Source organism: Haplochromis burtoni, unplaced genomic scaffold, assembly GCF_018398535.1.
Source record: "Haplochromis burtoni strain Fernald_Lab_line unplaced genomic scaffold, NCSU_Asbu1 Contig_231, whole genome shotgun sequence".
Taxonomy (NCBI): domain Eukaryota; kingdom Metazoa; phylum Chordata; class Actinopteri; order Cichliformes; family Cichlidae; genus Haplochromis; species Haplochromis burtoni.
In genome coordinates this window covers 678,448-700,156 of record NW_024582592.1, presented here as the reverse complement: position 1 = coordinate 700,156, position 21,709 = coordinate 678,448, and the positions used below count along the sequence as shown (strand labels likewise).

The window sequence follows — 21,709 nt, the reverse complement described above, 5'->3', positions numbered from 1 at the left end:
ACGATGGGCCGGGCTTCTTTGCATCGTGCAGTTGGTGAACCATGAACCAAAATATCGGTCAAATGTGAGGACGTCTGCCTGACAGCTAAAGCTTGGCCCACATTGAGTGGTGAAACAGAGCTATGGTAGAAGCAAATATACTGAAGCTACACTGTGATGAGGGACTGAGAAGAAACACTGCTGCTGCAGTGTTGTTAAACAGAGAGTGGAGTGTGTCACATGCAGCTAATCTCAGGTTGAATTTGCCTTATTTTTCATTTGCCCGTGGGTTTGACCACGTCTCTGACACATAGCAGCAGATAGCGTGAGTCATCCAGGCTGCTGTTTGCTGAAGGCCTCAGAGGTCACATATATGGACAAGACATAGACAATAGACTTGAAGTCAAGACCGCCTAAACCAAGACAATACCAAGACCAGAGGGTATCGAGACCAAGACAGAGTTGAGACGAGACCACATAAAAGTGGCCTCGAGACATCCAACTCTAATAGACAATAACATGTATGGAGGTGTCCCAATCCTGAGAGTCACAGGTAATCTCCAGTCTTATATATTATCTCCAATTAAGACCTGCCAGAGATTTTTTGATGTCCTGATACAGAAAATCTTGGTGTACTTTGTATCTCACAGATTTTGAGCTCTTTTAAAAGCTATCACCAAATGCCTTTCATGCCCATTTCAACTTTTAAACATGAGATTTTCATGAACTCAAGAAGACAGGAAGGCTCAAAAAACATGAGAATTGGTCCCAGTTTAAACAGGACATGTGCAAATCACATTTATGTCTCCTCTTTTTATCAGGATTACAATCACCTGAAGAAATTCATTCCAGAGACATTTTAGGGACATCTCATCAGGGTCTCAGTGCTGGAATGAATGCTGAGGCTCACTGAGCCACGCAAACATGGCCTGACATGTGGTCGTAGCACAAAGTCAGGCCGGTGGAAGTCACGAATGCTTTCTTACTGTTAGCAGTAAAAGGAGCAACTGCTAGATTGAAGCCAGAGGAGAAAAACAAGAATGCTGAAAACAAACAGCCGGAGTGAATTTAGAGACACAGAACAGAGTGGAGCTTCTTTATATCACAGGACGCTTTGTGGTTCAGTGATCGAGTTAACTTTAAGTGCAGCACCTCTGGTTTCCTCTGGGTCATAATATGGAACATCAAACCAAACGGCACAATAATGGAGGGAAATGCTTCACGTGATGAAATAATCCACTGCAAACATGAAATTCTGAACATACACCGAAGAAGGTCAAAGTCAATGTGTAGTTTTTCAAAGATGGGGGGAAAGATAGAACTAGATTGCTTTTAATGAATTTCCCATCATGCTCTGGGTGGAAATGAATGATGGAGCAGAAGCACAGCTGCTTTTGTGTGTTTCTGAGAAAAAGCAGGTGAAACCAGAGCCGTAGACAGAGATCATTGTTGTCGACAATCATCATGCAAATTAACATCATCGTGTGCACAAACCTAGAAAAGACAAATCTGCAACAGCATTAAATCTGTCTGACCTTATCAGAACCTCAAGGCAAAAAAGGACTTAAATAGTTCAGCAAATGTTTGAGATGAATGACGAGCATCGTGAGAGTCAAGCTATAATATTACCTGATAGTAAATCAGCTTACACTGCAGCCACACACAGACTGGTCAGCCACCAGCAATGAGGGGAAGGTGTGTATCCCCCCAACCATTTAGTGGTTCCTGGATGCAGCTGATTGCCAAACACTGCTATACACAGTGCTTTAATCACTAGCAGGTTGCCAGTAGTTTTAATGGAAGAAGCTGATTTGTCTGCAGACACAAAAACGACTCGCCATGGGGAGGTACAACTGTGAAAAGTGTGACACAAACTGGAAATGGAGAGTCCTGACTTCCACAATTGCATCCTATTCTAAGATCACCTTTTAGTTGTGACTCTATGCATTTCAGAGTAATGACATCCTGATGTAGGCCATGGGTCCCCCGTCTCCTCGTTTTAGCTTGCCTGTAAAAATCTCACCCAAACTCACAAAGTTATATAAAACAAACTGCTGCAAACTTTTGACTGCATCTGAGAACATGAATGCTTTAAGGATTATTCTCTGTCTACACAACAAACCTCATCCTTAGACAAAGATGCAGTTGAAAGACCCAGAAAGCCCTGATCGAGTTTTGGTGTGAGATAAAAATATCAAAGTAGCATTAAATAATAAATAGATGGCTTTTTGTGACCAGCTAACGACTCCACGACCGACTTTGTTCTTAACTGGTTTAAACAGAAATCAGCTGGTGCACTGCAGGACTGCCGGCAGCTTAAACCAGTTCATTAATTACTTTTCGGCAGCAGCTCAGTTCAGTACTCCTCCAGGTTCCCACCAGCTGGACAGTACACACACACACACACACACACACACACACACACACACACACACACACACACACACACACACACACACAAAAACACAAACATCATCCTCAGAGGAATGTCAGGCTGGCATCCTGACCTGCCCAGACTCACTCTGTGGAGCTACTCCAGCTCTCTGACTGAGGACTGATTATCTGTTCAGCTCCCTTACTGTGTGTGCGTGTATGTGTGTGTGTGTGTGTGTGGGTGCGTAGTTGTTTTGGGAACTCACTCCCAGACTGCATTTGATATATGAAGCCTGGCTAATTTCCATGGCCCACACTGTCCTCACACACTGCTATGTAAAGTCTATACTGTTTGCATGTGTGGTTCCAGGGACTGTAATTATCCCCCGCGGGGCAACAAATGTCACATTTTATCTGAAATAGTGTTTACTGCAGAGTCAACAATTAGTATTACCATCTTCTTACAGCAGCTGTGAGGATGAGCACGAAGCAGGCGAACACACTGAGATGACTAAAACTCTGGGAAACGCTTTTTCTCTCATAGCTTCAGCTGAAATTTAGAGTTCTTAGACAGAGAGAAGACTAGATTTCGACTTAATCCCACAGTTTATTGCCTTTGCTGGCAGGTACAGAGGAACAAACATTATCAAATTGTTACCATCTGACTTCAGCTTGGACGTATAAACACAGAGCAGCAGTGCTAATAAATACACATGAACAGGTCTATGTGCCGGCACTCGATCGAGTACTGTAGTCATCAGACACTCGAGAGTAAAGTGACGCTATTGTGCTCATTCACAGCTTCATGTTTTTATTCTTGGACTCTGCTAGGAGGAGCTTTGCATGATTCACGGTTCAAAATCATCTTTTTTAAAAAAAATCTTATACCAGGACTTTGTGCAGTCGCGCAATTAGCCATCATTTGAAACAAGCAGTCCTTCCTTTAACCTAAAGCTCTTTCCAGTGGCTGACCTTCATAACATAAAGACAACTGAGCGTGTTTTCAATGTGAGGATATCCTTGATGTCATGTGGAGCTAAAAGAAAAAAACCCTCAGAAACTTAGATGACAGATTATATGCAACTTTGGTCATGTTTTATTTGATGCCAGCATCCACATCATTAGTTACACCAGTACTAGGTTGGATCACCTTTTGCATTCAGAACTGCCTCAAGTCTTTGTGGCACAGTTTCAGCAAGTTGCTGGAAACATTCATCAGAGATTTGGATCACTACTGACACGACAGCATCACACAGTTGCTGCAGATTTTTGCACATCCATGATGCGTGTTCGACTGGATTAAGATGTAACTAAAAGGACAAGAAACTAGTTTGATGCATTTCAATTTTTGTGGCATGGCACAATATCCTGCAGGAAGCAGCTATCAGAAGGGATGGATATGAAAGGAGAATAGTATTTATGTAGGCTGTGGTGTTTGATTGATTTAATTGGTAAAAAGGAGCCCGAAGTGTGTAAAGACAATGTCCTCCACACCGTTACAGCACCTGATCCACTGATACAAGGAGGAGTCATGTTTTCATTTGTTTACATCAAATTCTGACATCATCATCCAGATGTTGCAGCACAAATTGAGACACATCAGGTGGATGATCATTTTTCCAACCATTTATCTTCCGATGGTTGGCGATCCCATGTAAATTGCAGCCTCAGCTCCCTGTTCTGATAGGAAACAACCACACCGGGGACTGTTTCTAACAGCACATCTGCTCTAAGGGCTGACATGTTGTACATTCAGAGCTACCAAGTAACCCTTTCCATCAGTGTGAAACAGTTTTCCACTGACCTCTGACATCATGGTGTGTGGGGATGTGTACATTAATGCATAGAAGAAACTTGTAAATAAATAATCTGCATTTGAATCCTGACAGACACTAACAAATGTTGTTTGTAGACCACTTACAGAAAACATGAGGGCAAAGGAAACTGCACGTGTTGAGCTCATCAGCTGAACTAGCTGTGGCTTAAAGAAGCTTCCTGCAGTGATGCTGTTAGTTTGTGCAGCGCTTACAAACATCGGAACCAATCAAATCAGACGTCCCTTTAGGGGACTTGTCTCTTTACAGAGTACAGTTATATTGGTTTCAAGCGAGCGTGTGTTCGACTGTAAGTGTGAGGTACACCACACTGCTGCCATCTGGTGGCAGGAGCAGAAACGCCAGGACAACATTAATACTTAATGCACAGTATAGAGTTTTATTGTTTATATTAAATCAGAAAGATAAGCACTATAACGTATGATACAAACCAATAAAATTTTATATCTTAGGGAAAAACAAAAACTCAAATGACATTACAAAAAAAATAGTAACACTAGTGGACAAAAAAACATTCTTTAAATAACAGAACTGTACATTTTCATACGCAACTAAAAAACAAAAAACAAAAAAACAGAAAAAAGTAAGACACCAAAAAGAAACAAATTAAATAGTGATGGAAAAGAACCACAGGCAGTCAGTACCAAACAGAGCTAAAGCTAAAGTCAGCTGACGCAGGAGGAAGGACGTAAGGCAGCAGGAAACAGGCTAGGACGCGGGGAGGATCAGAGCGAAGAGAGGAGAAACTGCTGTGTGGTTCCTTCACTCACCGTCTTTACAGAGTTAACAAGAGAGAGCAAGTAGCTGAATATAAACTCTTTAGAAAACAACCTCAGTGTAACCCCAGCACCCCCCCTTCATTTTCATTTTGACAAATATAATGACACTGAATCTCTTTGACACACAGACAGAAGCCACAGTCCACACAGTGCAGGACACCTCCAGGTTCCTTTGCATCAATCACTGTAAACTCTCACGAGAGTCGGCACGCACCGTGGACGCCGGACGGATGTAATATCGCAATTTGTAGGAAACTCGAGCCCGCCCATCGACTCAACCGGCGAGCCTTGTTACACTGCATAAAGTCCAAGTTGCACCTGTTCTACAGGTTTCTGAAACTCTTTGAAAAGTTGCATAGGTAAACGAGCAGGCAGCAAACGACAGCCTTCGATTTGACTACAACAAACACTAGAGGGCACCGAATGACTTTGATTCATTACATAATCGTCTGCAAATCTGAAAAACTTTTCACCCAGGAAACAAAAACTCATCTCGCATCAAAATTAAACTCGTGTTGCTTTTCTGCAACAACTGCATGTGTGCTATAGAAAGTCTTCAGTGATGGCTTCATTCTGTTTCTTTGGGTTTGCAGGTTTAAACAAAGAATCTACACAATGAGAATCAATTAGTGCAAAAGAGGTTAAATGCAACGTTACACCATGTCCGGAGTCCACGTGATCGAGAGCCCCCTGAACGACTCAGCAGCTTCAGCCACAGAGTGCTGGTGGAGGGAGGGGAGCTATGTACTGCTACAGAAGACAAACACGTAATTAACCCAGTAGCACAGCGCATGCCCCGCCCCCTTTTTTCTTGTCTTTTTTTAAAAAAAGCGCCATTACAAGTCGGTACAAAATGTAAAATAAAATCATATGCAGTGAACGTACACATGAGCAAAAATGTGTCAGGTTCCTTTGAAGCGGATTCGGCCCAGAGCTGTGCGAGCTGTGCCAGACAGAAGTGCCAGGCCGCTCACATGTGACGCAGGAAAGATCCATCAAAAATGCAAATAAACAAAACGTCTCAGAATCGGACTTCTCCGATAGAAAATTCACAAATCTAAACTTTTTAGTAGCAATATGAAAATGTCCTCTTTGTAAACAGTTTGCCCTTTTTGTCGAGTGGGTAAATACATTCTAGTCACACTGATGCTGAGGCTTGTATACGAGTGTGTAAGCGTGTATTCACAAATCTATGGCAAACATCTCAAAATCATCTGACGCTCAAATCCCTGTGAGCTGCACTTCTGTTGATCAAGCAGCCACGGCTGACTTCACTGCAGAACAAAGTCGTGCAGGTGTTTGACTTCATCACAGCTCCACTCGTACGTTTGAAGAAACGTAAATTGCGTGCTGCCGTTCGCGTCGCCTTTTGGAGCAGCGGCGGGGTTGCTATGGTGCGTAACCATGGTGATTGGCGCAGAGTGGGGTCGGGGTAGGGTGTTGTGAGCTGGTGATGAGTGAAAGGACGGGAGCACTCGAGCTCCTGTCGGACGTCCTCGAGGTTTTGAGTGTGGAGACGGGAGGGGCTGTGTGTGTGTGTGTGAGTGTGTGTGTTAGGGCGGGGGGGCTCAAGCGTGCATGAGGGGAACGTTGCTCAGAGCAGGCATAAACAGTGTCTGTTCACAAGTCTCCTTCTTCCGAAGTGGGCATGACCATGTGGGCGTGTTTCACATTTCATGAATCTTAGTGGCAGTGGATGCATGCACAGTGGCCCTACATGGATTGTTTGCATGCAGATTCAGATTTGTACACTATACACTGCAAATCTGTGTGTGTGTGTGAGTGTGTTTCTTTAGACATGTGGTGCTCTTCACATTCAGAGTCTGTCACTGCGGAAAGTATCCTCCACAGACGGGTCCGGCAGCACCATGTCGGGATCACTGAGCATGCTCAGTCCGTCCAGGCTGAGGGGCTCGATGCGCAGCTCGTCCTCCAACGGGAAGCCTACCTCTGAGTCAAAACATTCGGGCACCGTGGAGAGCGCACTGCTGATGTCCTTGGACAGACTGGGGTTGGAGTCATCTGAGAGAGAGAAGCAGATAACGCCCAATGATCTCTTTGCTTCTTAGACCAAAAAGAAATTTTAAAAAAAGCACAAGAGCAGCACAGGTAAAAGTCACGTACATTAAAGTGAGTTCATCTCCCTTCAGTGAGAAACGTCAGCATGGCGCTCTCCTATTCTTTGCTTTCAATGAACACTGAAAATTCGAGGTCGCAGCTGCGTGACATTTACTAATGTCACTGCAGTTCAGCACAATCACTGCAGCTGTCTGAGGCTGCGCTGCATTAGCTCAACATCCACCAGCTCTCTGCAACACGGCAAACATCATAATACACAACATCCTGTGAAACAGGTGATTTCTAACACCCATAACTGCACAGGCCAGTGGCTCATGTTAGCAAGCCAGAGACAGGTTAACAGATGGGAGGGGCTCCGTGATCCACCGAAAGCAGTAAAGACAGATGGAAAACGGGAGGTGCAGTAAAACAACTTGTGACCAGCAGAGGAGCTCTCAGCTGGACCGTCCTGACAGACGAAGCTAGCTCTGCTAACGTGAATGAGCCAGATGTTGACTTTGTTTGAAAACAGTAGCACCAAAATGTGGCACCGCATCCAATCGAACAGCAGGCAGCCTGGTGAGGACTCCCTGTGCCAAACTCACTGACTGCTGTTAACTCAAACTAACAGCAACAGCAACAAAAGTAAGACTAATAACAATGTGACATCATAGCAAACAGTAAGGGTGACAAAAACAGGGCTGTGTAACTGGCTCAGATTCCTGCACCAGGATATCCAAACAGTCCAGCGTGTCAGGAAAACACTGACTGTTCGGTTTGTTTTACATACTCGCATGTTTATTTTTTTAATCCAGACATGACAGCGGCTCTCTCCCCGTCAGACTCACCAGTCAGTATGATGTTGGGCAGTCCTCCGCTGCAGTTTGAGTACAACATATTGGACCTCATGTGCATCTGGTCCTGCAGGCTGCTGTGGCTGCCACCCATCCCTGACTGAGCAGCCTGCGAGTAATAGAGGGAGGCGGACGACGGATCGAAGCAAGACCCCCCTGCTGTGGAGCTCATTGTGTTTTCCAACAGACCGAACTGATCCAACTAGCAGGCAGAAGGTGGAGAGAAAAACAGAAAGAATCAAGGAGCTGAGATGGTGTCACATTCACCCTGGCAGACTGTACCATGTAGCACGTTTACTCAGCACAAGAAAAACGTCACATCCTCCTAATCTGTCCTGTCAACACTGCACTCACTTTACTGTTGGTTTGATCTTTGTTTGAGGTTTCACACATACAGTCTGCAGGATTTTGTTTAGGAAAAATGTTCCCAGAAGTTATTTCAATCTTTTAACAATTACAGACACTGGAATCTGTGTGTCAATAACCAAACACTCGAGGTTCTCATAGCACATCTGCAGGTTTAACAGTGGTCACCTGATAGGGGACCATCTTGTTCTGGCGATTACAGAACTGCGGCTCCATGAACGGGTCGCTGAAGAGAGCTGCCAAATTGTTGGGCTATCAGGGAGAAAACATTACAATGAGAAGGAAATCAGTTCATTTCATTCGTGATGACGTGTGCTGCCAAAACATATCGGACTTTATTATTATTACATATAATGTTGCTTCAGTCACTTTAACCGTAACCACAGGAAAGGGCAAAAAGCTAAAACAGAATGAAACTAAAGGAGGCTTTGTGTGTCTGCTTCTGAACACATCTGCATAAAAATGATCGCATATGAAGTGCTGACTGACAAATCCAACTACAGCCTCAGTGTTGCACTGGCTTGTTTGTTGTTCAGACTCCATAATTAGATATAAAGGCTCAGCCTTGTCTGTTACAGTTCAAATGCTGAAGCAAAAATGTATGAAAATCAATAATACGCTCCAAACACTGTTGTTTAGTGACATGACTGTGTGTCCCCGTGTGTGCATGCTAACCATTCTGCACACACACAGACACACACAGACAGACAAAGACGCTCTTCACTCACTTGGCTCGTGTTGAAGTCTAGTGGAATGCTCTGAAGCGGAGAGACGGGCTGCTGCTGCTGCTGCTGCTGGCGTTGGCGGCCCTGGTCCACTACATGCTGGGGTTGTTGGTAGAGCGGATAGGGCGGCGGAGGCTCCCTTGGCATATTGCTGGTATCCAAAGCAACTCCCTATCCACAACAGAGAAACCCAGCAGGAGTCACTAAAGTCCAATAAAGACCTGAAGCTCATTCAGTCTGACTGTAGTGTCATTACTTCTTTACTCTGAACAATGACACCAGCGTGTTTTCTGCGATGTAAATGAGTAACTTGGAGGAAATGCTTTGCTTTGTTATGCGTACGTTGAATTTTGGATCCTTCTTTGTGACAGCAGTCGTTCACACAGTGAAATGACTCCTTTTTCTGGTGTTTCCCTCTCGTCAGGGGAAACCTGTGTGTGAGGTGAGTGTACCTGCGTGATGGGGGACAACGAGGGCGACATGGTCGGAGACAGCTGCTTGGCCAGACCCCTGCGCTGCTCGGCCCCAGGAGACAGGGTGAGGGGGCTGATGGGAGCTGGCCTTCGCCGGGGGGAGTTGCTGGACAGGCGCAGGGATGAGTTGATGGAGGGATTGCTGAGCGAAGACTGCAGCTGACAGTTGTTGAGGGAAGCCTGGATTGAAGGATTGCTCAAAGAGGAGGAGAGACCTGCAGGGAGAGAAAACACAGCAACACAGGGACTCAATCACACGAGCTTCAGACCCAGCACGGTGTAAACGAGGAGAGTATGTGGTACTGCTGATGTACTTTTTTCCAGAATACTCTCCAGGCCCCGACTCACAACACTAGACTTTATTGTGTGACTGGGAAGGGAGAGAAAGATGGCGAGCAGAGGAAAGGAAAATGAGAGGACAGAGGGAAACTGAGGGGAAAGAAAAGGGCTGTTTGTAGCGAACCGAAAGAGGGTCAAAGTTTCTCTGTCACTTTGGTGTTCGGCCAAGCTGAACTGTATCCGACGTGGGAGCCCAAACACACACGCGCACACGCAACATACACAGACATTTATGGGCGTGACCAGGCAGCAGAGTTCACAGTGGGAGCTCTGAGACAGAGAGAGCCTTTAATGAGTTACTAACAACGTATGGCTGGCAGAGACATGGAGCTGGAGCTCACTCAAAGTGCCGGAGCTCGGCTTCCTAAGTTAAAGGGACAGTTCGAGCCCCAAATTCATGTATTTTTCCCATCAGCACTGTTATTCACCTGTCCAGACTGTTTCAGCATAAAGTCCTAAAAGTCAAAGAAAAATCTATCAAAAGCACGTGTTACTCCAAGTATGCCACAACTAAATGTTGCAAGGACAAGTGGAAGCAGCAGTGCTGTGTTAAACTGAGCTCCCACAGAATCACTGCTGTGATGTGTTTTATGAATAATTCAGGCAGACTCACATCTTTGGTCTTGGATCGGTCACAGCTCAATATTATTGGAACGTCCCAGACATGTTTGAGGTGTGCGGGCCAGAGATTGTCCGCGGTGATGTCATGTGATGAAAGGGGGGGGGCACTTTGAGTTTGCGCTATCAGGCAAGAGGAGCAACAGAAGGGGAGGCAGGCACCCAGGTATCTGTGAGGTTTCCCCTGGTGTGTGTGTCCTGTGTTTGTGTGTAAACAAGTATTTGTTTGTAATTTACTCATTTCCACGTGGTCAAAATGAGTCTTTATCACATGTGGACGGTTGATTCAGCACCATGGCTACGACGGGTGCAAGAGAGCCACGGCTGCTCCACAGTGACCACAACTGCACAAACAGCTGCTAATTTGTGATTGTTGGGGTTTTTTTTTTACAGAAATAAAGCTTTGTATTTTTTTAAATAAACTCCCATAATGACTTGCATATTAAAAAAAACTTTTTTTTTTTTCTTTTTTTGTGGAGTGACGGTAACGGTGTTCTGGGAATCCATCCTACCTGAAAAAACATCCTACCCAATGTTTCTGCGCAGAAGCGGCGCATGCGCACAACACCAACGCTGAATTAACTTCTTTTTCTCTCACCCATCCGGAATACTTCTTAAGGTTATGGTTAGGGTTATGGGTAGGGGTAGGGTTAGGTTTAGTCGCAAGTCACCGTCAAATTATAACACGGGTAGGACATTTTGTCAGAGTAGGATGGTTTCTCAGAACAGGCAGCGAGACAGAGCGAGCGAGTGAGAGACAGAGAGTTTTTAGATGTGGGAGATTTGTGACGTTAAGTGTGGAGTGTTTACTTAGTGTGTTGTCTTGTGTAGTTGTTCTGTTGTGTAGTCGTTTTGTTTTGTGTGTCAGTGAGGGCACTAATGAATGTCACAAAGGCACATTTGCAATGTAAACACTGTCACTAAGTAGAAAACCAGCGGAGTGATACACCTCCTGTCGTCAGGCCTGCAGGTTCATCCCTGTGCTGTTCTGTCTTTTGGTGGACAAACTGTTTGGTTTTTTTTTACTGACACACATCATTTGTGGGGCATCTTATTGTGACACCTGATTGTTCTCTCACTTTAGTTTTAGTAATACTTTTAAATGGTTGTAGAAAATGAAAAACCAGCAGGTGTATTGGCTGCATTTTTAGATAAATAGTTGTATATGTTTACAAAATGTACAATTTATATTTACCCAGCATCTCTGTGTTTTTTTACAGTAAAAAATACTACTAAGATTTTAAGTTCTTTGTGTGATTTCAGATCAGTAATAGAACTATTAATAGTAATAGTAATACTAATGCAGTATGTCAGTGAAAAAACAACAACATGCTGTTGAGCTGAAAGAATGAAACCAAACCAGGCAAAGGGAAAAAATAAAATGAAACAATTTGAGGGTGAAATACAAACGTAAACTCAAAAGGAGTCAAAAATGGCCGATTGTATTTCAGACCTCAGAGGGTTAATCCAACAAATCATGAAAAATTAGGTTTAAATTTTTGTTCATGACAGTGCAGATTTCTGACATTTTGTGTAATTTAACATGTAACAATGTGATTGTTTTCTGACAAAAAACAGTGTGAAACTTAAGATCGACTTGTGTTTGTAAATGAACCGCCCCATGTTGTGTAGCTTTCTGGATTTTATACTTATTGGGCTGCATATTTATTTATTATACAGGCTATACGGTACATAACATCAAAACTCACATGTTTTATGTAACTAAAGTGTGTAATTATGTGGGCTACAGACAATAATTAAGTTGTAGACTATATTTATATGAAAAACATGTATTCTTACTGCATTTGAATCATTTTACCCATATGTAACCACCTCCATATGTGTTTGGGGAAAAAAAAAGGCTTTGATTTTGCCACCCCATTTGATTTCTTTGTCACCCTCATGCCACCCTAAGAAAATTTCTCTAGATCTGCCCCTGCACACACACACACATACACACACACACACACACACACACACACACGCACACACACAACCTTGTGAGTTGCCGATGCCCAGGTGCATCATTGCAGCTGGCAGGTTTCCGGTGCTGCTGCCCCCGCTGATGTTGGGGTACCCGAGGTTGTCGTCAGGGTCCAGCGGCGTGGAGAGCGGGGAGGGAAACTGCAGGTTGCTGAGGTCTGGCAGGGAGCCCCCGGTACTCAACGAGCCCTGGTAGTGGGACAGCCCGGGGTTCTGCTCTGGAGACGGGAATATGCTGTAGGAAAGGCAGACAGAACACTGATTCAACACCGCGCCGCTGACCACAAACCATTCGGATTAAAGTAACGAACGCGACTAATTGAAAAGCACTCTCTTCTGTTCCCCACCTACTCTCTGCTTCTTCAATTATTTCCAAATAATAGCATATGGGCAGCAACTGTGCCTCGTCTGTCCCCAGACTATAAAGCAAATGCTCGCCTCCATAAACAGAGCAGCTCGGCACCTGGTACTCAGTGTTCTGCCTTTCTTATTTCCATGTTCAACTGGGGCAAGTCTATGAATGCTCTGCAGAAGCTGTTACTGCATTCTGTATCATGAAAAGAGAAGCTATAGGTCAGAGCTGTCTCACACGGTACCACAAGGCTGCTGCTAATACATTCCTGGCAAAAATGGAGATTCACGACACCGGAGGTCGTTCGTGGTGGAAGGAAAATAGTGTCAACAAAACACGGTTAAACAATGCCAATGGCATGTGATTGTCGTAACAACACTCTTCCTCTTACTTCTAAAGGTTAAAGGTGTAAAGGACGTCCTGTTTGAAGCAGTGGGAATGCGTGGCATTTCATTTCTAGCATTCCTTTGTTTCCTTAGATCAGCTGCAGTTGTTACTGCCCATGGAAAACACCCACAGCAGGTCAGTTATGACCACAGGGAAACAGCAGAAAACACACACAGTGACCCTGCTCAGACTCACTTGATTCCAGGCACTTCACAGGATTTAGGCCTTGAGGCCAGAGACTGGACCTGAAACAGAAACAGGAAAACTATGATACACGCAAAACATAACTGTGACATAAAGCAACGAAAACCCTGAACATGCATTTACACTTCTTGAAACAACAATTCTGCATTTTGATTTTATGCTAAAATTATTTCAAGGTTGCATCAAAGACAACCTAGTGTGCTAAAAAAAGGCAACGCAACAGCAGCCAGTGACTGCAGTCAGGGCTAGGCCACGCGGTGCGTTTGACTGAGCATGAAAGATCAGCAATTAGGCAACATTTAAAATGTTAACAACATGGAGATGTTGGAGCCTCCCGTTCATGTCAGAGCATGTTCACAGCATTTACAGCTTCAATTAGAGGTTGAAACAGAACTGCCATGAGAGAGAGGAAGAGGAGAAAAAGTCCTGCAGCGGTGTCAAGATGTGCTGAACTGTGGCTTCTTTACTTCCCAGCCACTCTGTGGGCCGTGCACCACCAAAGGGAGCATCAAACCATTTATAGGCTGCACTTGACGAGCAGCGATGAAGAACTTTGTTTAGAAACTGCATCTTGGAAATGATGAACACTTAAACACGCATCCATGTGCACAAGTTAAAAACACGAACACTACCGCCAGGCAGCAGAAAAAGCTCACCATTATTTCACTTTTCTACTACCGCTTATTGCTCGTGCACATGTTGCTATTCCAGAGAAATGATTTCAACAAACACTTAGAGAATAAAAGCAGTAAAATAAGGATCGCTCAGGCATCAAAACCAGAGCATCTGTGCCGAGAGCGGCTCTTTGCATCAGCACAGCGTATTCATCCAATAATGAGCAGAAATCCCCCTGAATACCAAGAATTGAGCAAAAAGAATGGGGACATTAATCACTGAGCAATGGGTGGTCATAACATTTGAGAATGCTGTGATCAGACAGACAGTGTTCTGACTGAAGGTCCACGTTTAAAACACACACAGTGTGCAAAAGTAAATGTCACGCATGCAACTGTGTTATGTGCAAATGTGCAGCTGGTGACTCGAGGGGTTAGAAAGACCACCATACTCTCTGTGTATTTAAATCATTTCTTGTTCCTTTGTGAATTTCAACATTCCCGATTCCGTATATTTGCCTCTCACATTTCTGGCTGCTAACGATCAGACAGGAAGGACTGGTATGACCTGCAGTCTCTCCTGAGCCACGGCAGGAATCCACGGTGTCACGATCACCTACGCTGCCACAGACAAATGCTGTTGGTCCCATTTTCAAGTTTGTTTTTATCAGCATAGAAAGAATGCAACCAGACGTGCAGGGATGAAGCCAGCCTGTGGTCAGTGATGTAAAAAGAGAGCAAACTTCTCACCTTCTTGGCCTGCCACAGCTGCTTGGGTAGCGGCTTACTGACACCTATGAGGTTCTCCTCGTTAGGGATGGTGGGGAAGGAGAAGACTGCAGAGAGAAAGGCGCACGTTCATTCACACATGTTTCCTAATGTCAAGTATAATATGGTGCAATGTGGTGCAACTCACCGTCTCCTGAGCCGTCCACCTCGGCCTCATTTACACTCGCTGCACACCAGCCTCCATCAGAAGCAAACAAACAGGAAGCAGAGTGCGAGTGGCGTGATCGACGAAGAAAGACACAGAAAACAAAGGCGGAGGAACGTTAGAGGATATTCTATATTAACCAGCTGTTTGAATAATCCCAGCACGCCTGATGCTCTCATTAGCCTCTCTGACAGTAACAGGCCCTCTGGCATTCTGCAATTACTGTGCAGTTTCAACAACAACAGCTGGGCATCTGGCATCGTGTTATTAATCAGAGAGGGCGAAGAAAAGTTGGGAGACGACTGTTGTTTTCTCATGCCTCAAAGATGCTTTCTACTCCTCCAGACTTAACAGCAGATCCACATGCCTGTGTCTCGTCCACCCAGTGTTTCTCTTTTCTCTGCCCAAGTCGTCGTGTGGGCAACACCACTTCCTGTGAAACACTTCTGTTGCTTATTAGGAAAATAGTTTTTGTTTCTCTCGTTTTCTCCTTCAGAGCTCATCATGCATCAAACTTGAGTTTAGGTCATTTTTTTTACGACTGCTATTATAGAAGTTTAAGGGCTGAAAATCTGGAATTCATGTCAATGCTACTTTGGCACAGACACTTCCCGAATTGAAGCCGGCTCGCCCCGGCAGGCTTATGTCCCCCACTACACCAGAGCAACTGCTCATTCAGAGCTCAAGCATCACAATCAAGAGCCCAAGGCACTGACTTTGCCTCCAAACTGCACCAGCTTCCAATGGGACGCACTGGTCTAATACATGGAGGCAGCATCTGAAATCCACAGAACACAAAGGCTCCACAAACCTGTGACCACAGGTTAGAAGTGCTCAATCATCCAGGTAAGTAAATCCCTAAAGGTTGATTCTGTTCATCTGGACATAGTGGGAGTGGGAGAAGTGTTCGTCACTCATCTTTCAACGTCTTATAATGCTGTGGTTGCAGCCCAGCTCTCTGTGAATGGTACTCATGGACGTTGATCGGTGGTTGTTGATCAATGGCCATGATAATCTGCATATTAATGATCAAGGAACTGACCTCCATCGTTCCCTCAGTGGTGCTACTTTCAGTCATTGTGCAAATGTAGTGATTATCACATTGGGGAAACATGCAGTCAACTGAGACTGAAGAAGTCACCTGATGATGATGACGAAACGTTTCTCCCACTGAAAACGTCCAGAATCAACCTTTGGAACAAGTCAGAAGTGTTTTGGTTTCATTGGATTTAGACCATATCAGTGCATGTAGTGTGAAGCATAAATCCAATAAAACCTTTAAAGTATAATTGTAATTTGCTTTGAGGACAGATGTTTTCAAAGACTTTTCAGGATCTCCACAGCCCGACTCCTTCCATGCTCTCATTCTCTCTGAGGCTCATTCAAATTGAGAGACAGCATTCAGATGGAGCAATGAGACAAGACAAGCGTCTGGCATCGCTACATTTCCCCTTTAAAGGTTGTCGAGTCCCCGTAGCTCAATGCTGCAACTAGGACGGAAACGGGACAACTGGCATGGAAAATGGTTGGGCTGGTGTCCCTGGCTCGGATCAGGCCGTGCAATGCTCTCAGTATGGGTGTTGTAAATGCTCAGGATTAAGAAAAAACACTAGTGTCTACTGCCACAGCATAGCAGCAATCAGAGCCCTGTCAGCTGCACAGACTGCTCCTTTTCTACTGACAACAACAGAAACGAAATCTCACGATTAGAGACTGCAGCTGAACTGATCTGTCCAAAGTGTTTCCACCTATTCCTCCAGTGTGACTCATAGCTGTAATTTCTAGTTAGATGCTTCTTTAATCAGCCAGGGCTTAACACCACTCTAAGTCCGCCGAAGCCTTGAGAGGTGTCAACGAGGCCCTGGAGCCTCACAGCTCTGTGCGCTCGTGCAGGAGGCCGTGACACCAGGCTGCTCCATCTCAAGGCCTCTTTCAGAGGAAACGACACAGAGCCTGTGGGTCATGTGCAACATGTATTTTACATTTACAACAGGCTGTGAGCGCAGACTGCACTGTGCATAGTTCCCCACAGACTTCTTAGTTCATGTTGGAGAAACAGAATTAGCTCTTTGCAGATACAGTTAATGATTTATCAGTTTGACATAAATGCACCGAATAAAGTTTAACTACTTAAACGATTGTCAACGGACATTATCATAATTACACATTCATTTATAGACATAAATCCTTCAGTGGTTTGAGCCTCTTAACAATTCCAATGATGGGAGACTAAAGAAACCTTATGGATTCTGACTGATGGAGTCTCAAGCTGCAGCTCCTCTAATGGCCAAATGAGGCTTTAATGTTAAGGTTTCATTTTAAAATACCTCTTTTTTTTTCATTATTAAAAAAAAAAAATACAATTACCGCTTAGTTATTTTGGTCTTCTTGGGTAATTTCTCCCTTCATAGCACACCTGTTTGGATTTTGTTTAAGTACGGGGTGTGTGCTGTGTGCTGACAGCTGTAGTCCCATAGCTGCATGCTGGGCCTCACCTCCATTAACTGGAGTCGCTGAACTGGACCTCTGGGGTGCCGTTTGTGCATTTTGGAGCACGTTAACAGACGAGCAAATGTTACAGCTGAGATGCAGCACAGACCATCCAAGAAGTCTGTGCTTCAGGTTTGGTGCGTAAGGCTGTAATATTTTACTCAGTGTGCTGTGTGTCCACTTCATGGATGCAGTTTGCTAACAACAGTTGGTAACTCAGTACTCCACCCACTGATCAACAGCCAATATGCTATAAACACAAAAACTAATGGGTCACAGTGGCTACGTCCATCTAGGATCCACGGGTAGCCACTCCCATCAGTGCATGCGAGCTGGAACTAACATACAGGCAAAAGCAACCCTGTGTGCATAAATGAAGCTCTTTCTCGGGTTAGATCTTGAGGCAATATCCTGTTTGAATGTGTTGTCTAAACAGAAGGAGTAGGAATCCACTGCAGGAGCACTTCTGTTCCACACTTCATCAGCACTGAGATAACAAAGAAGCACAAAGTGAAGGACTAACGAGTGCAGAGAGGAGGACGATCAGCTCTTTGACTCTGAGTCGACTCTCTCTCTTTGGCTCAGCTACAGACGTATAAACAGACTGTTTTAAACCACAAAGGGCTGATGGTGAGTTGTGTAACTGAGCCTAGAGTGGCTTACTGGCCTGAAATGCAGCTGGTTGGACTGTGTTCTCTGTTAATAAATGACCAGGGGAACAGAAACACAAACATCATAAACTAGCATGATTACAATGAAATGAGCCCAGTATAGGAGCGGTCTGCTTACTCTATATGACTAAAACACATCAGCTCTGTATTGCAGTGATCCAGCTTTCTACTCTGAAGTGTAACACATTGGCTAAGTTTTTGAGGCTAAATCCACGAGTGGGTTGTAATTAGTCTCGCTGGACTGTTTCCTGGCCTGTTGGTGGAGCGTTTCACACTGTTATTCCTCAGATTCTTTCATGTGATGGTTCCTGTTAGATTTAGGACCTGATTAAGTGGCTCAGGGCAAAATAAAAACCTCTGTTGGCACCAAAAAGCAGGCACACAAACAGGTTAGCGATGGAACCTGCTGATTAATTCAGCTTGGACTTTCTGACTTGCTCAGATTTGCAGGAGGACGAGGTCACTGCTGCTGTTTGTGGCATCATTTAGCCCCGTGTCTGTCATTGCAGCAATCATTGTTAGAACAAGCACAAGGCTGTAAGATCCATTCCTTCAGTCTTTAACGACTGCTCCCTCTGAACCAAGCCCTGCATATTTCTGCTCCTCAGCACTGCTGTTTTAATGCATCCGAGCTGATTTGAAAGGTCAGAGAGAGGGGACGCATATAGGCAACAGTGTATACTTCTCAAGTCATTTAAACACAGTCGGTCAGAATCTGACTAATGCTCTGTGTTTTTCTACACATCCGACAGGTCAGCTGTTAAAGACAGATTCCAGGTTTACATCCCGCCCTCTGGTTGGGAATATAAAGCAGCCTCACTCTGGATGAATCCTGCACTCCATCTCAGCTGTCGGGATTTGGAGAACAGCATTTCTCAGTGGCTGACAGAAGATTTTACCCAAAAACACAGCGATTCTCCTTCTGCCCCCTCTCCTCGGTCGTTAGTTTTGTCAACCTGTTATGCACAGCTCGTGGTAGCTCGTGTTGCTCATTACTGAAATGACTCGGTCACGTCTTTTCTCATAAATTGGTGATTTACTCTTAGATCACCTGCAAAACCTTCCACTTCCTGTGGCACTTTTCAGCTGTTGTGGGATTATGCTAATCCGGCCTGTTTAGCAGCACTGTGTTAGACGTTAATTCACAAATTCTGCTTGAACTAAAATTAGCTGGTGGGGCAGACCGTGGCTTCAAATGAGCCTGAGTATGTGTTTTAAGACACAAAGCTGGGAAGTTTAAAGATGTTCAAACAGAGAGTTTAACAAATGTATTAGTCCAGGTTTACACCACAGGTACCGTAACATAACAGTACTGCTAATCAACAAAACCATTTTTATGTTTGTGTCATGGTTAATCCATCTGCATGTGCAAGTTCTTTAATCGAAATGATATTTTAATACTAGAATATAATGTTGTTAAACATGTGTATTGAGTTAAGGAAATTATTTTGTTTTAAACATATTTTCCAAAAGTGTGTTTTCCTATTTTTACAACAGACCGTCTCATAAATTTGTTAAGCACTGTACTTCCATATCACACCTGTGCAACCAAATGCAACACCATCTTGTTTGCTTGTAGCTTAAAGTGAATCGGGTGACTCACTCTGCACAGAAGTTACAAACTCACGGTGAAGCACAGACGCACAAAACCCACGGAGTGAAGAGGAGACATTTTCTGGTTTGTTTGCGTCTCTCTTCAGGCAAACTGAGGCCTGATGATGTCAGGTTCTTTGATGGCCAATAAGAGCAAAGTAGCTGCTGTGAACATAGGTAATATTTACAGGAATAAGACTACTTTAAACTCCAAATGTCTTTTTAATTTTGCGACTTAAAGGCATGTCTTAATGATGGAGATGAATTGCAGGTCTTCTTAAGTCAAATTCTAACTTACAACACTAAACACTGTCAAAAGGGACGCATAGAAAGTGCTCTCTGAATGAGTGTGCGTATGATACTCTCACCATTGCGCTGTGGGGGTCCTCTACCCATCTGCTGGTGCATGCCAAATGGGTCCTGAGGGTTTGGGTTCATAGCACTTGTATGAAGAGCAGAGTCTGAGTTGGTTCTGTGTAGGAGGAAGAGGAGGAGGAAGAAATTATGGTGTGTATTCCAGCACCCTGGACAGAGGCAGAAGGTTTCTGAGGGCTGTAAGGTCAGTGAATCATTCCTGCTCTGGCTGCACATGGGCCACATTCATCTGCAGGCTCCCGCTGACCTTACACATAAACACCCTCACAGCACTCAGCTCAATCTTTAGCAGGACATCGTAACATAATCACCTTAAACCCTGAACGAGACACAGGGAACTCCATGCAATGGTTAAGATTAATATGAATGTTATAACAATCCAATTTCATCTGATTATTTGATTTGAAGCTGCGCTTTTCTTGGCGGTAGATGCCCAATCCAACATTTCACACACATATGTTCACCTTTCACTTGAAGCAATCTCTGAACATACACACACGAGCCAGCCCACGCACAGCATCTTCGTCTTGCAGCGCTTCAGCTGAGAGCTTTCTTTAGTGCGCTCCATTAAGCCTAAATAGCTGCTTTTGTGCATCACAATGTAGAAAAGTGTTGTAATCACACTTATACTGTGAATGTGTGTGTGAATGGGTGGGTGACTGGATGTGTAGAGCGCTTTGGGGTCCTTGGGGACTAGTAAAGCGTTATACAAATACAGGCCATTTACCATTTATACTTGATCCAGTTTAAGCTTTTAAAGCTGCCAGATTTTATTCCAAGTCTGCTTTGTACCATCCATTACTGTAGGCTGAGGCAGGAGAGTACGTTTGATTATTGAGCACATCGAAATGAAGCTAATGCATCTACACACTTTGGCTGTAAATATAAATCTGTGCTGTGGTTTGAAATAAAATAACAGAGACACATCAAAATGACCATTTTCTTCACTGTGCCAATTATAATGATGACTAGGGCTGGGCGATACATCGAGTTTTTCAATACATCGATATATTTTTATACGAGATAAGAGATGTGACAATATCGTTTATATCGATAGCGTCTATGTAACGTTATAATTATAAGTTTGCTTCTTGTCCACTTTTGTCTCTACGCTGCGTTACTCCGACTCCCCCATCGCTTCACCTGCAGGCAACGACTAGATGGACACGGCAGCTATCAAAGAGGAGCTGGTCGGTAAAAACAAAACATTTGGAAATTACTACTTTAGTCCTGGCAGCGTTAATCTCATTAAAATGACGTTAACGTGGCAAATCTCCATTAACGAGTTACCGCGGATCGCCCCGTGCGTGGGGCTGCACGGCGTCAATGCCTTAACGCGCTAACGCCATGGAGCCCCACGCACGGGGGCTGCATGCCCTAAAGTCCTTTAATTTTCTCAAAAATTGACAGCACGCCTTATGTATGAATTCTGGTTGTGCTCACTGATATCGAACCGATTTTCTGTGGTACATGGCGCTCAAAATTCTGTGAAAAATGATTTAGTACGACTTTGCTAAGCTACAAGGCCGCACCGCTTGATGGATTGTCGGAGCATTACGGCTATCGTAGGCAGGAGCCTCGCGGAGTGATAGTACTGTGCTTCAACGTAATATTACCGTAACGTGTGTGTATAAGGACCATAAATGGCAGCTGTTCAGAGACACGGTTACAAAGAGGATTTCAAACTCCAGGCTGTCAGTCACGCAG

The 21,709-nt window shown here is 44.3% G+C and overlaps 1 protein-coding gene across 2 annotated transcripts in view; it reads right to left on the bottom strand.

The window, feature by feature from the left end:
- Window positions 1-4,543: 4,543 nt before the first annotated feature.
- The window catches only part of crtc3 (CREB regulated transcription coactivator 3), a 44,844-nt gene continuing 27,678 nt past the window's right edge, over window positions 4,544-21,709 (bottom strand). For both annotated transcript variants that reach the window (XM_005937931.3, XM_005937932.3), the window contains 10 exons: window positions 19,996-20,099; window positions 14,856-14,894; window positions 14,690-14,775; window positions 13,317-13,366; window positions 12,397-12,617; window positions 9,422-9,657; window positions 8,973-9,140; window positions 8,413-8,496; window positions 7,873-8,080; window positions 4,544-6,988 (listed from right to left, as the gene is read on the bottom strand). In XM_005937931.3, the coding sequence (XP_005937993.1) occupies window positions 6,783-6,988; window positions 7,873-8,080; window positions 8,413-8,496; window positions 8,973-9,140; window positions 9,422-9,657; window positions 12,397-12,617; window positions 13,317-13,366; window positions 14,690-14,775; window positions 14,856-14,894; window positions 19,996-20,099 (1,402 nt within the window). In that variant the 3' untranslated portion in view covers window positions 4,544-6,782. The remainder of the gene's footprint in view (window positions 6,989-7,872; window positions 8,081-8,412; window positions 8,497-8,972; window positions 9,141-9,421; window positions 9,658-12,396; window positions 12,618-13,316; window positions 13,367-14,689; window positions 14,776-14,855; window positions 14,895-19,995; window positions 20,100-21,709) is intronic.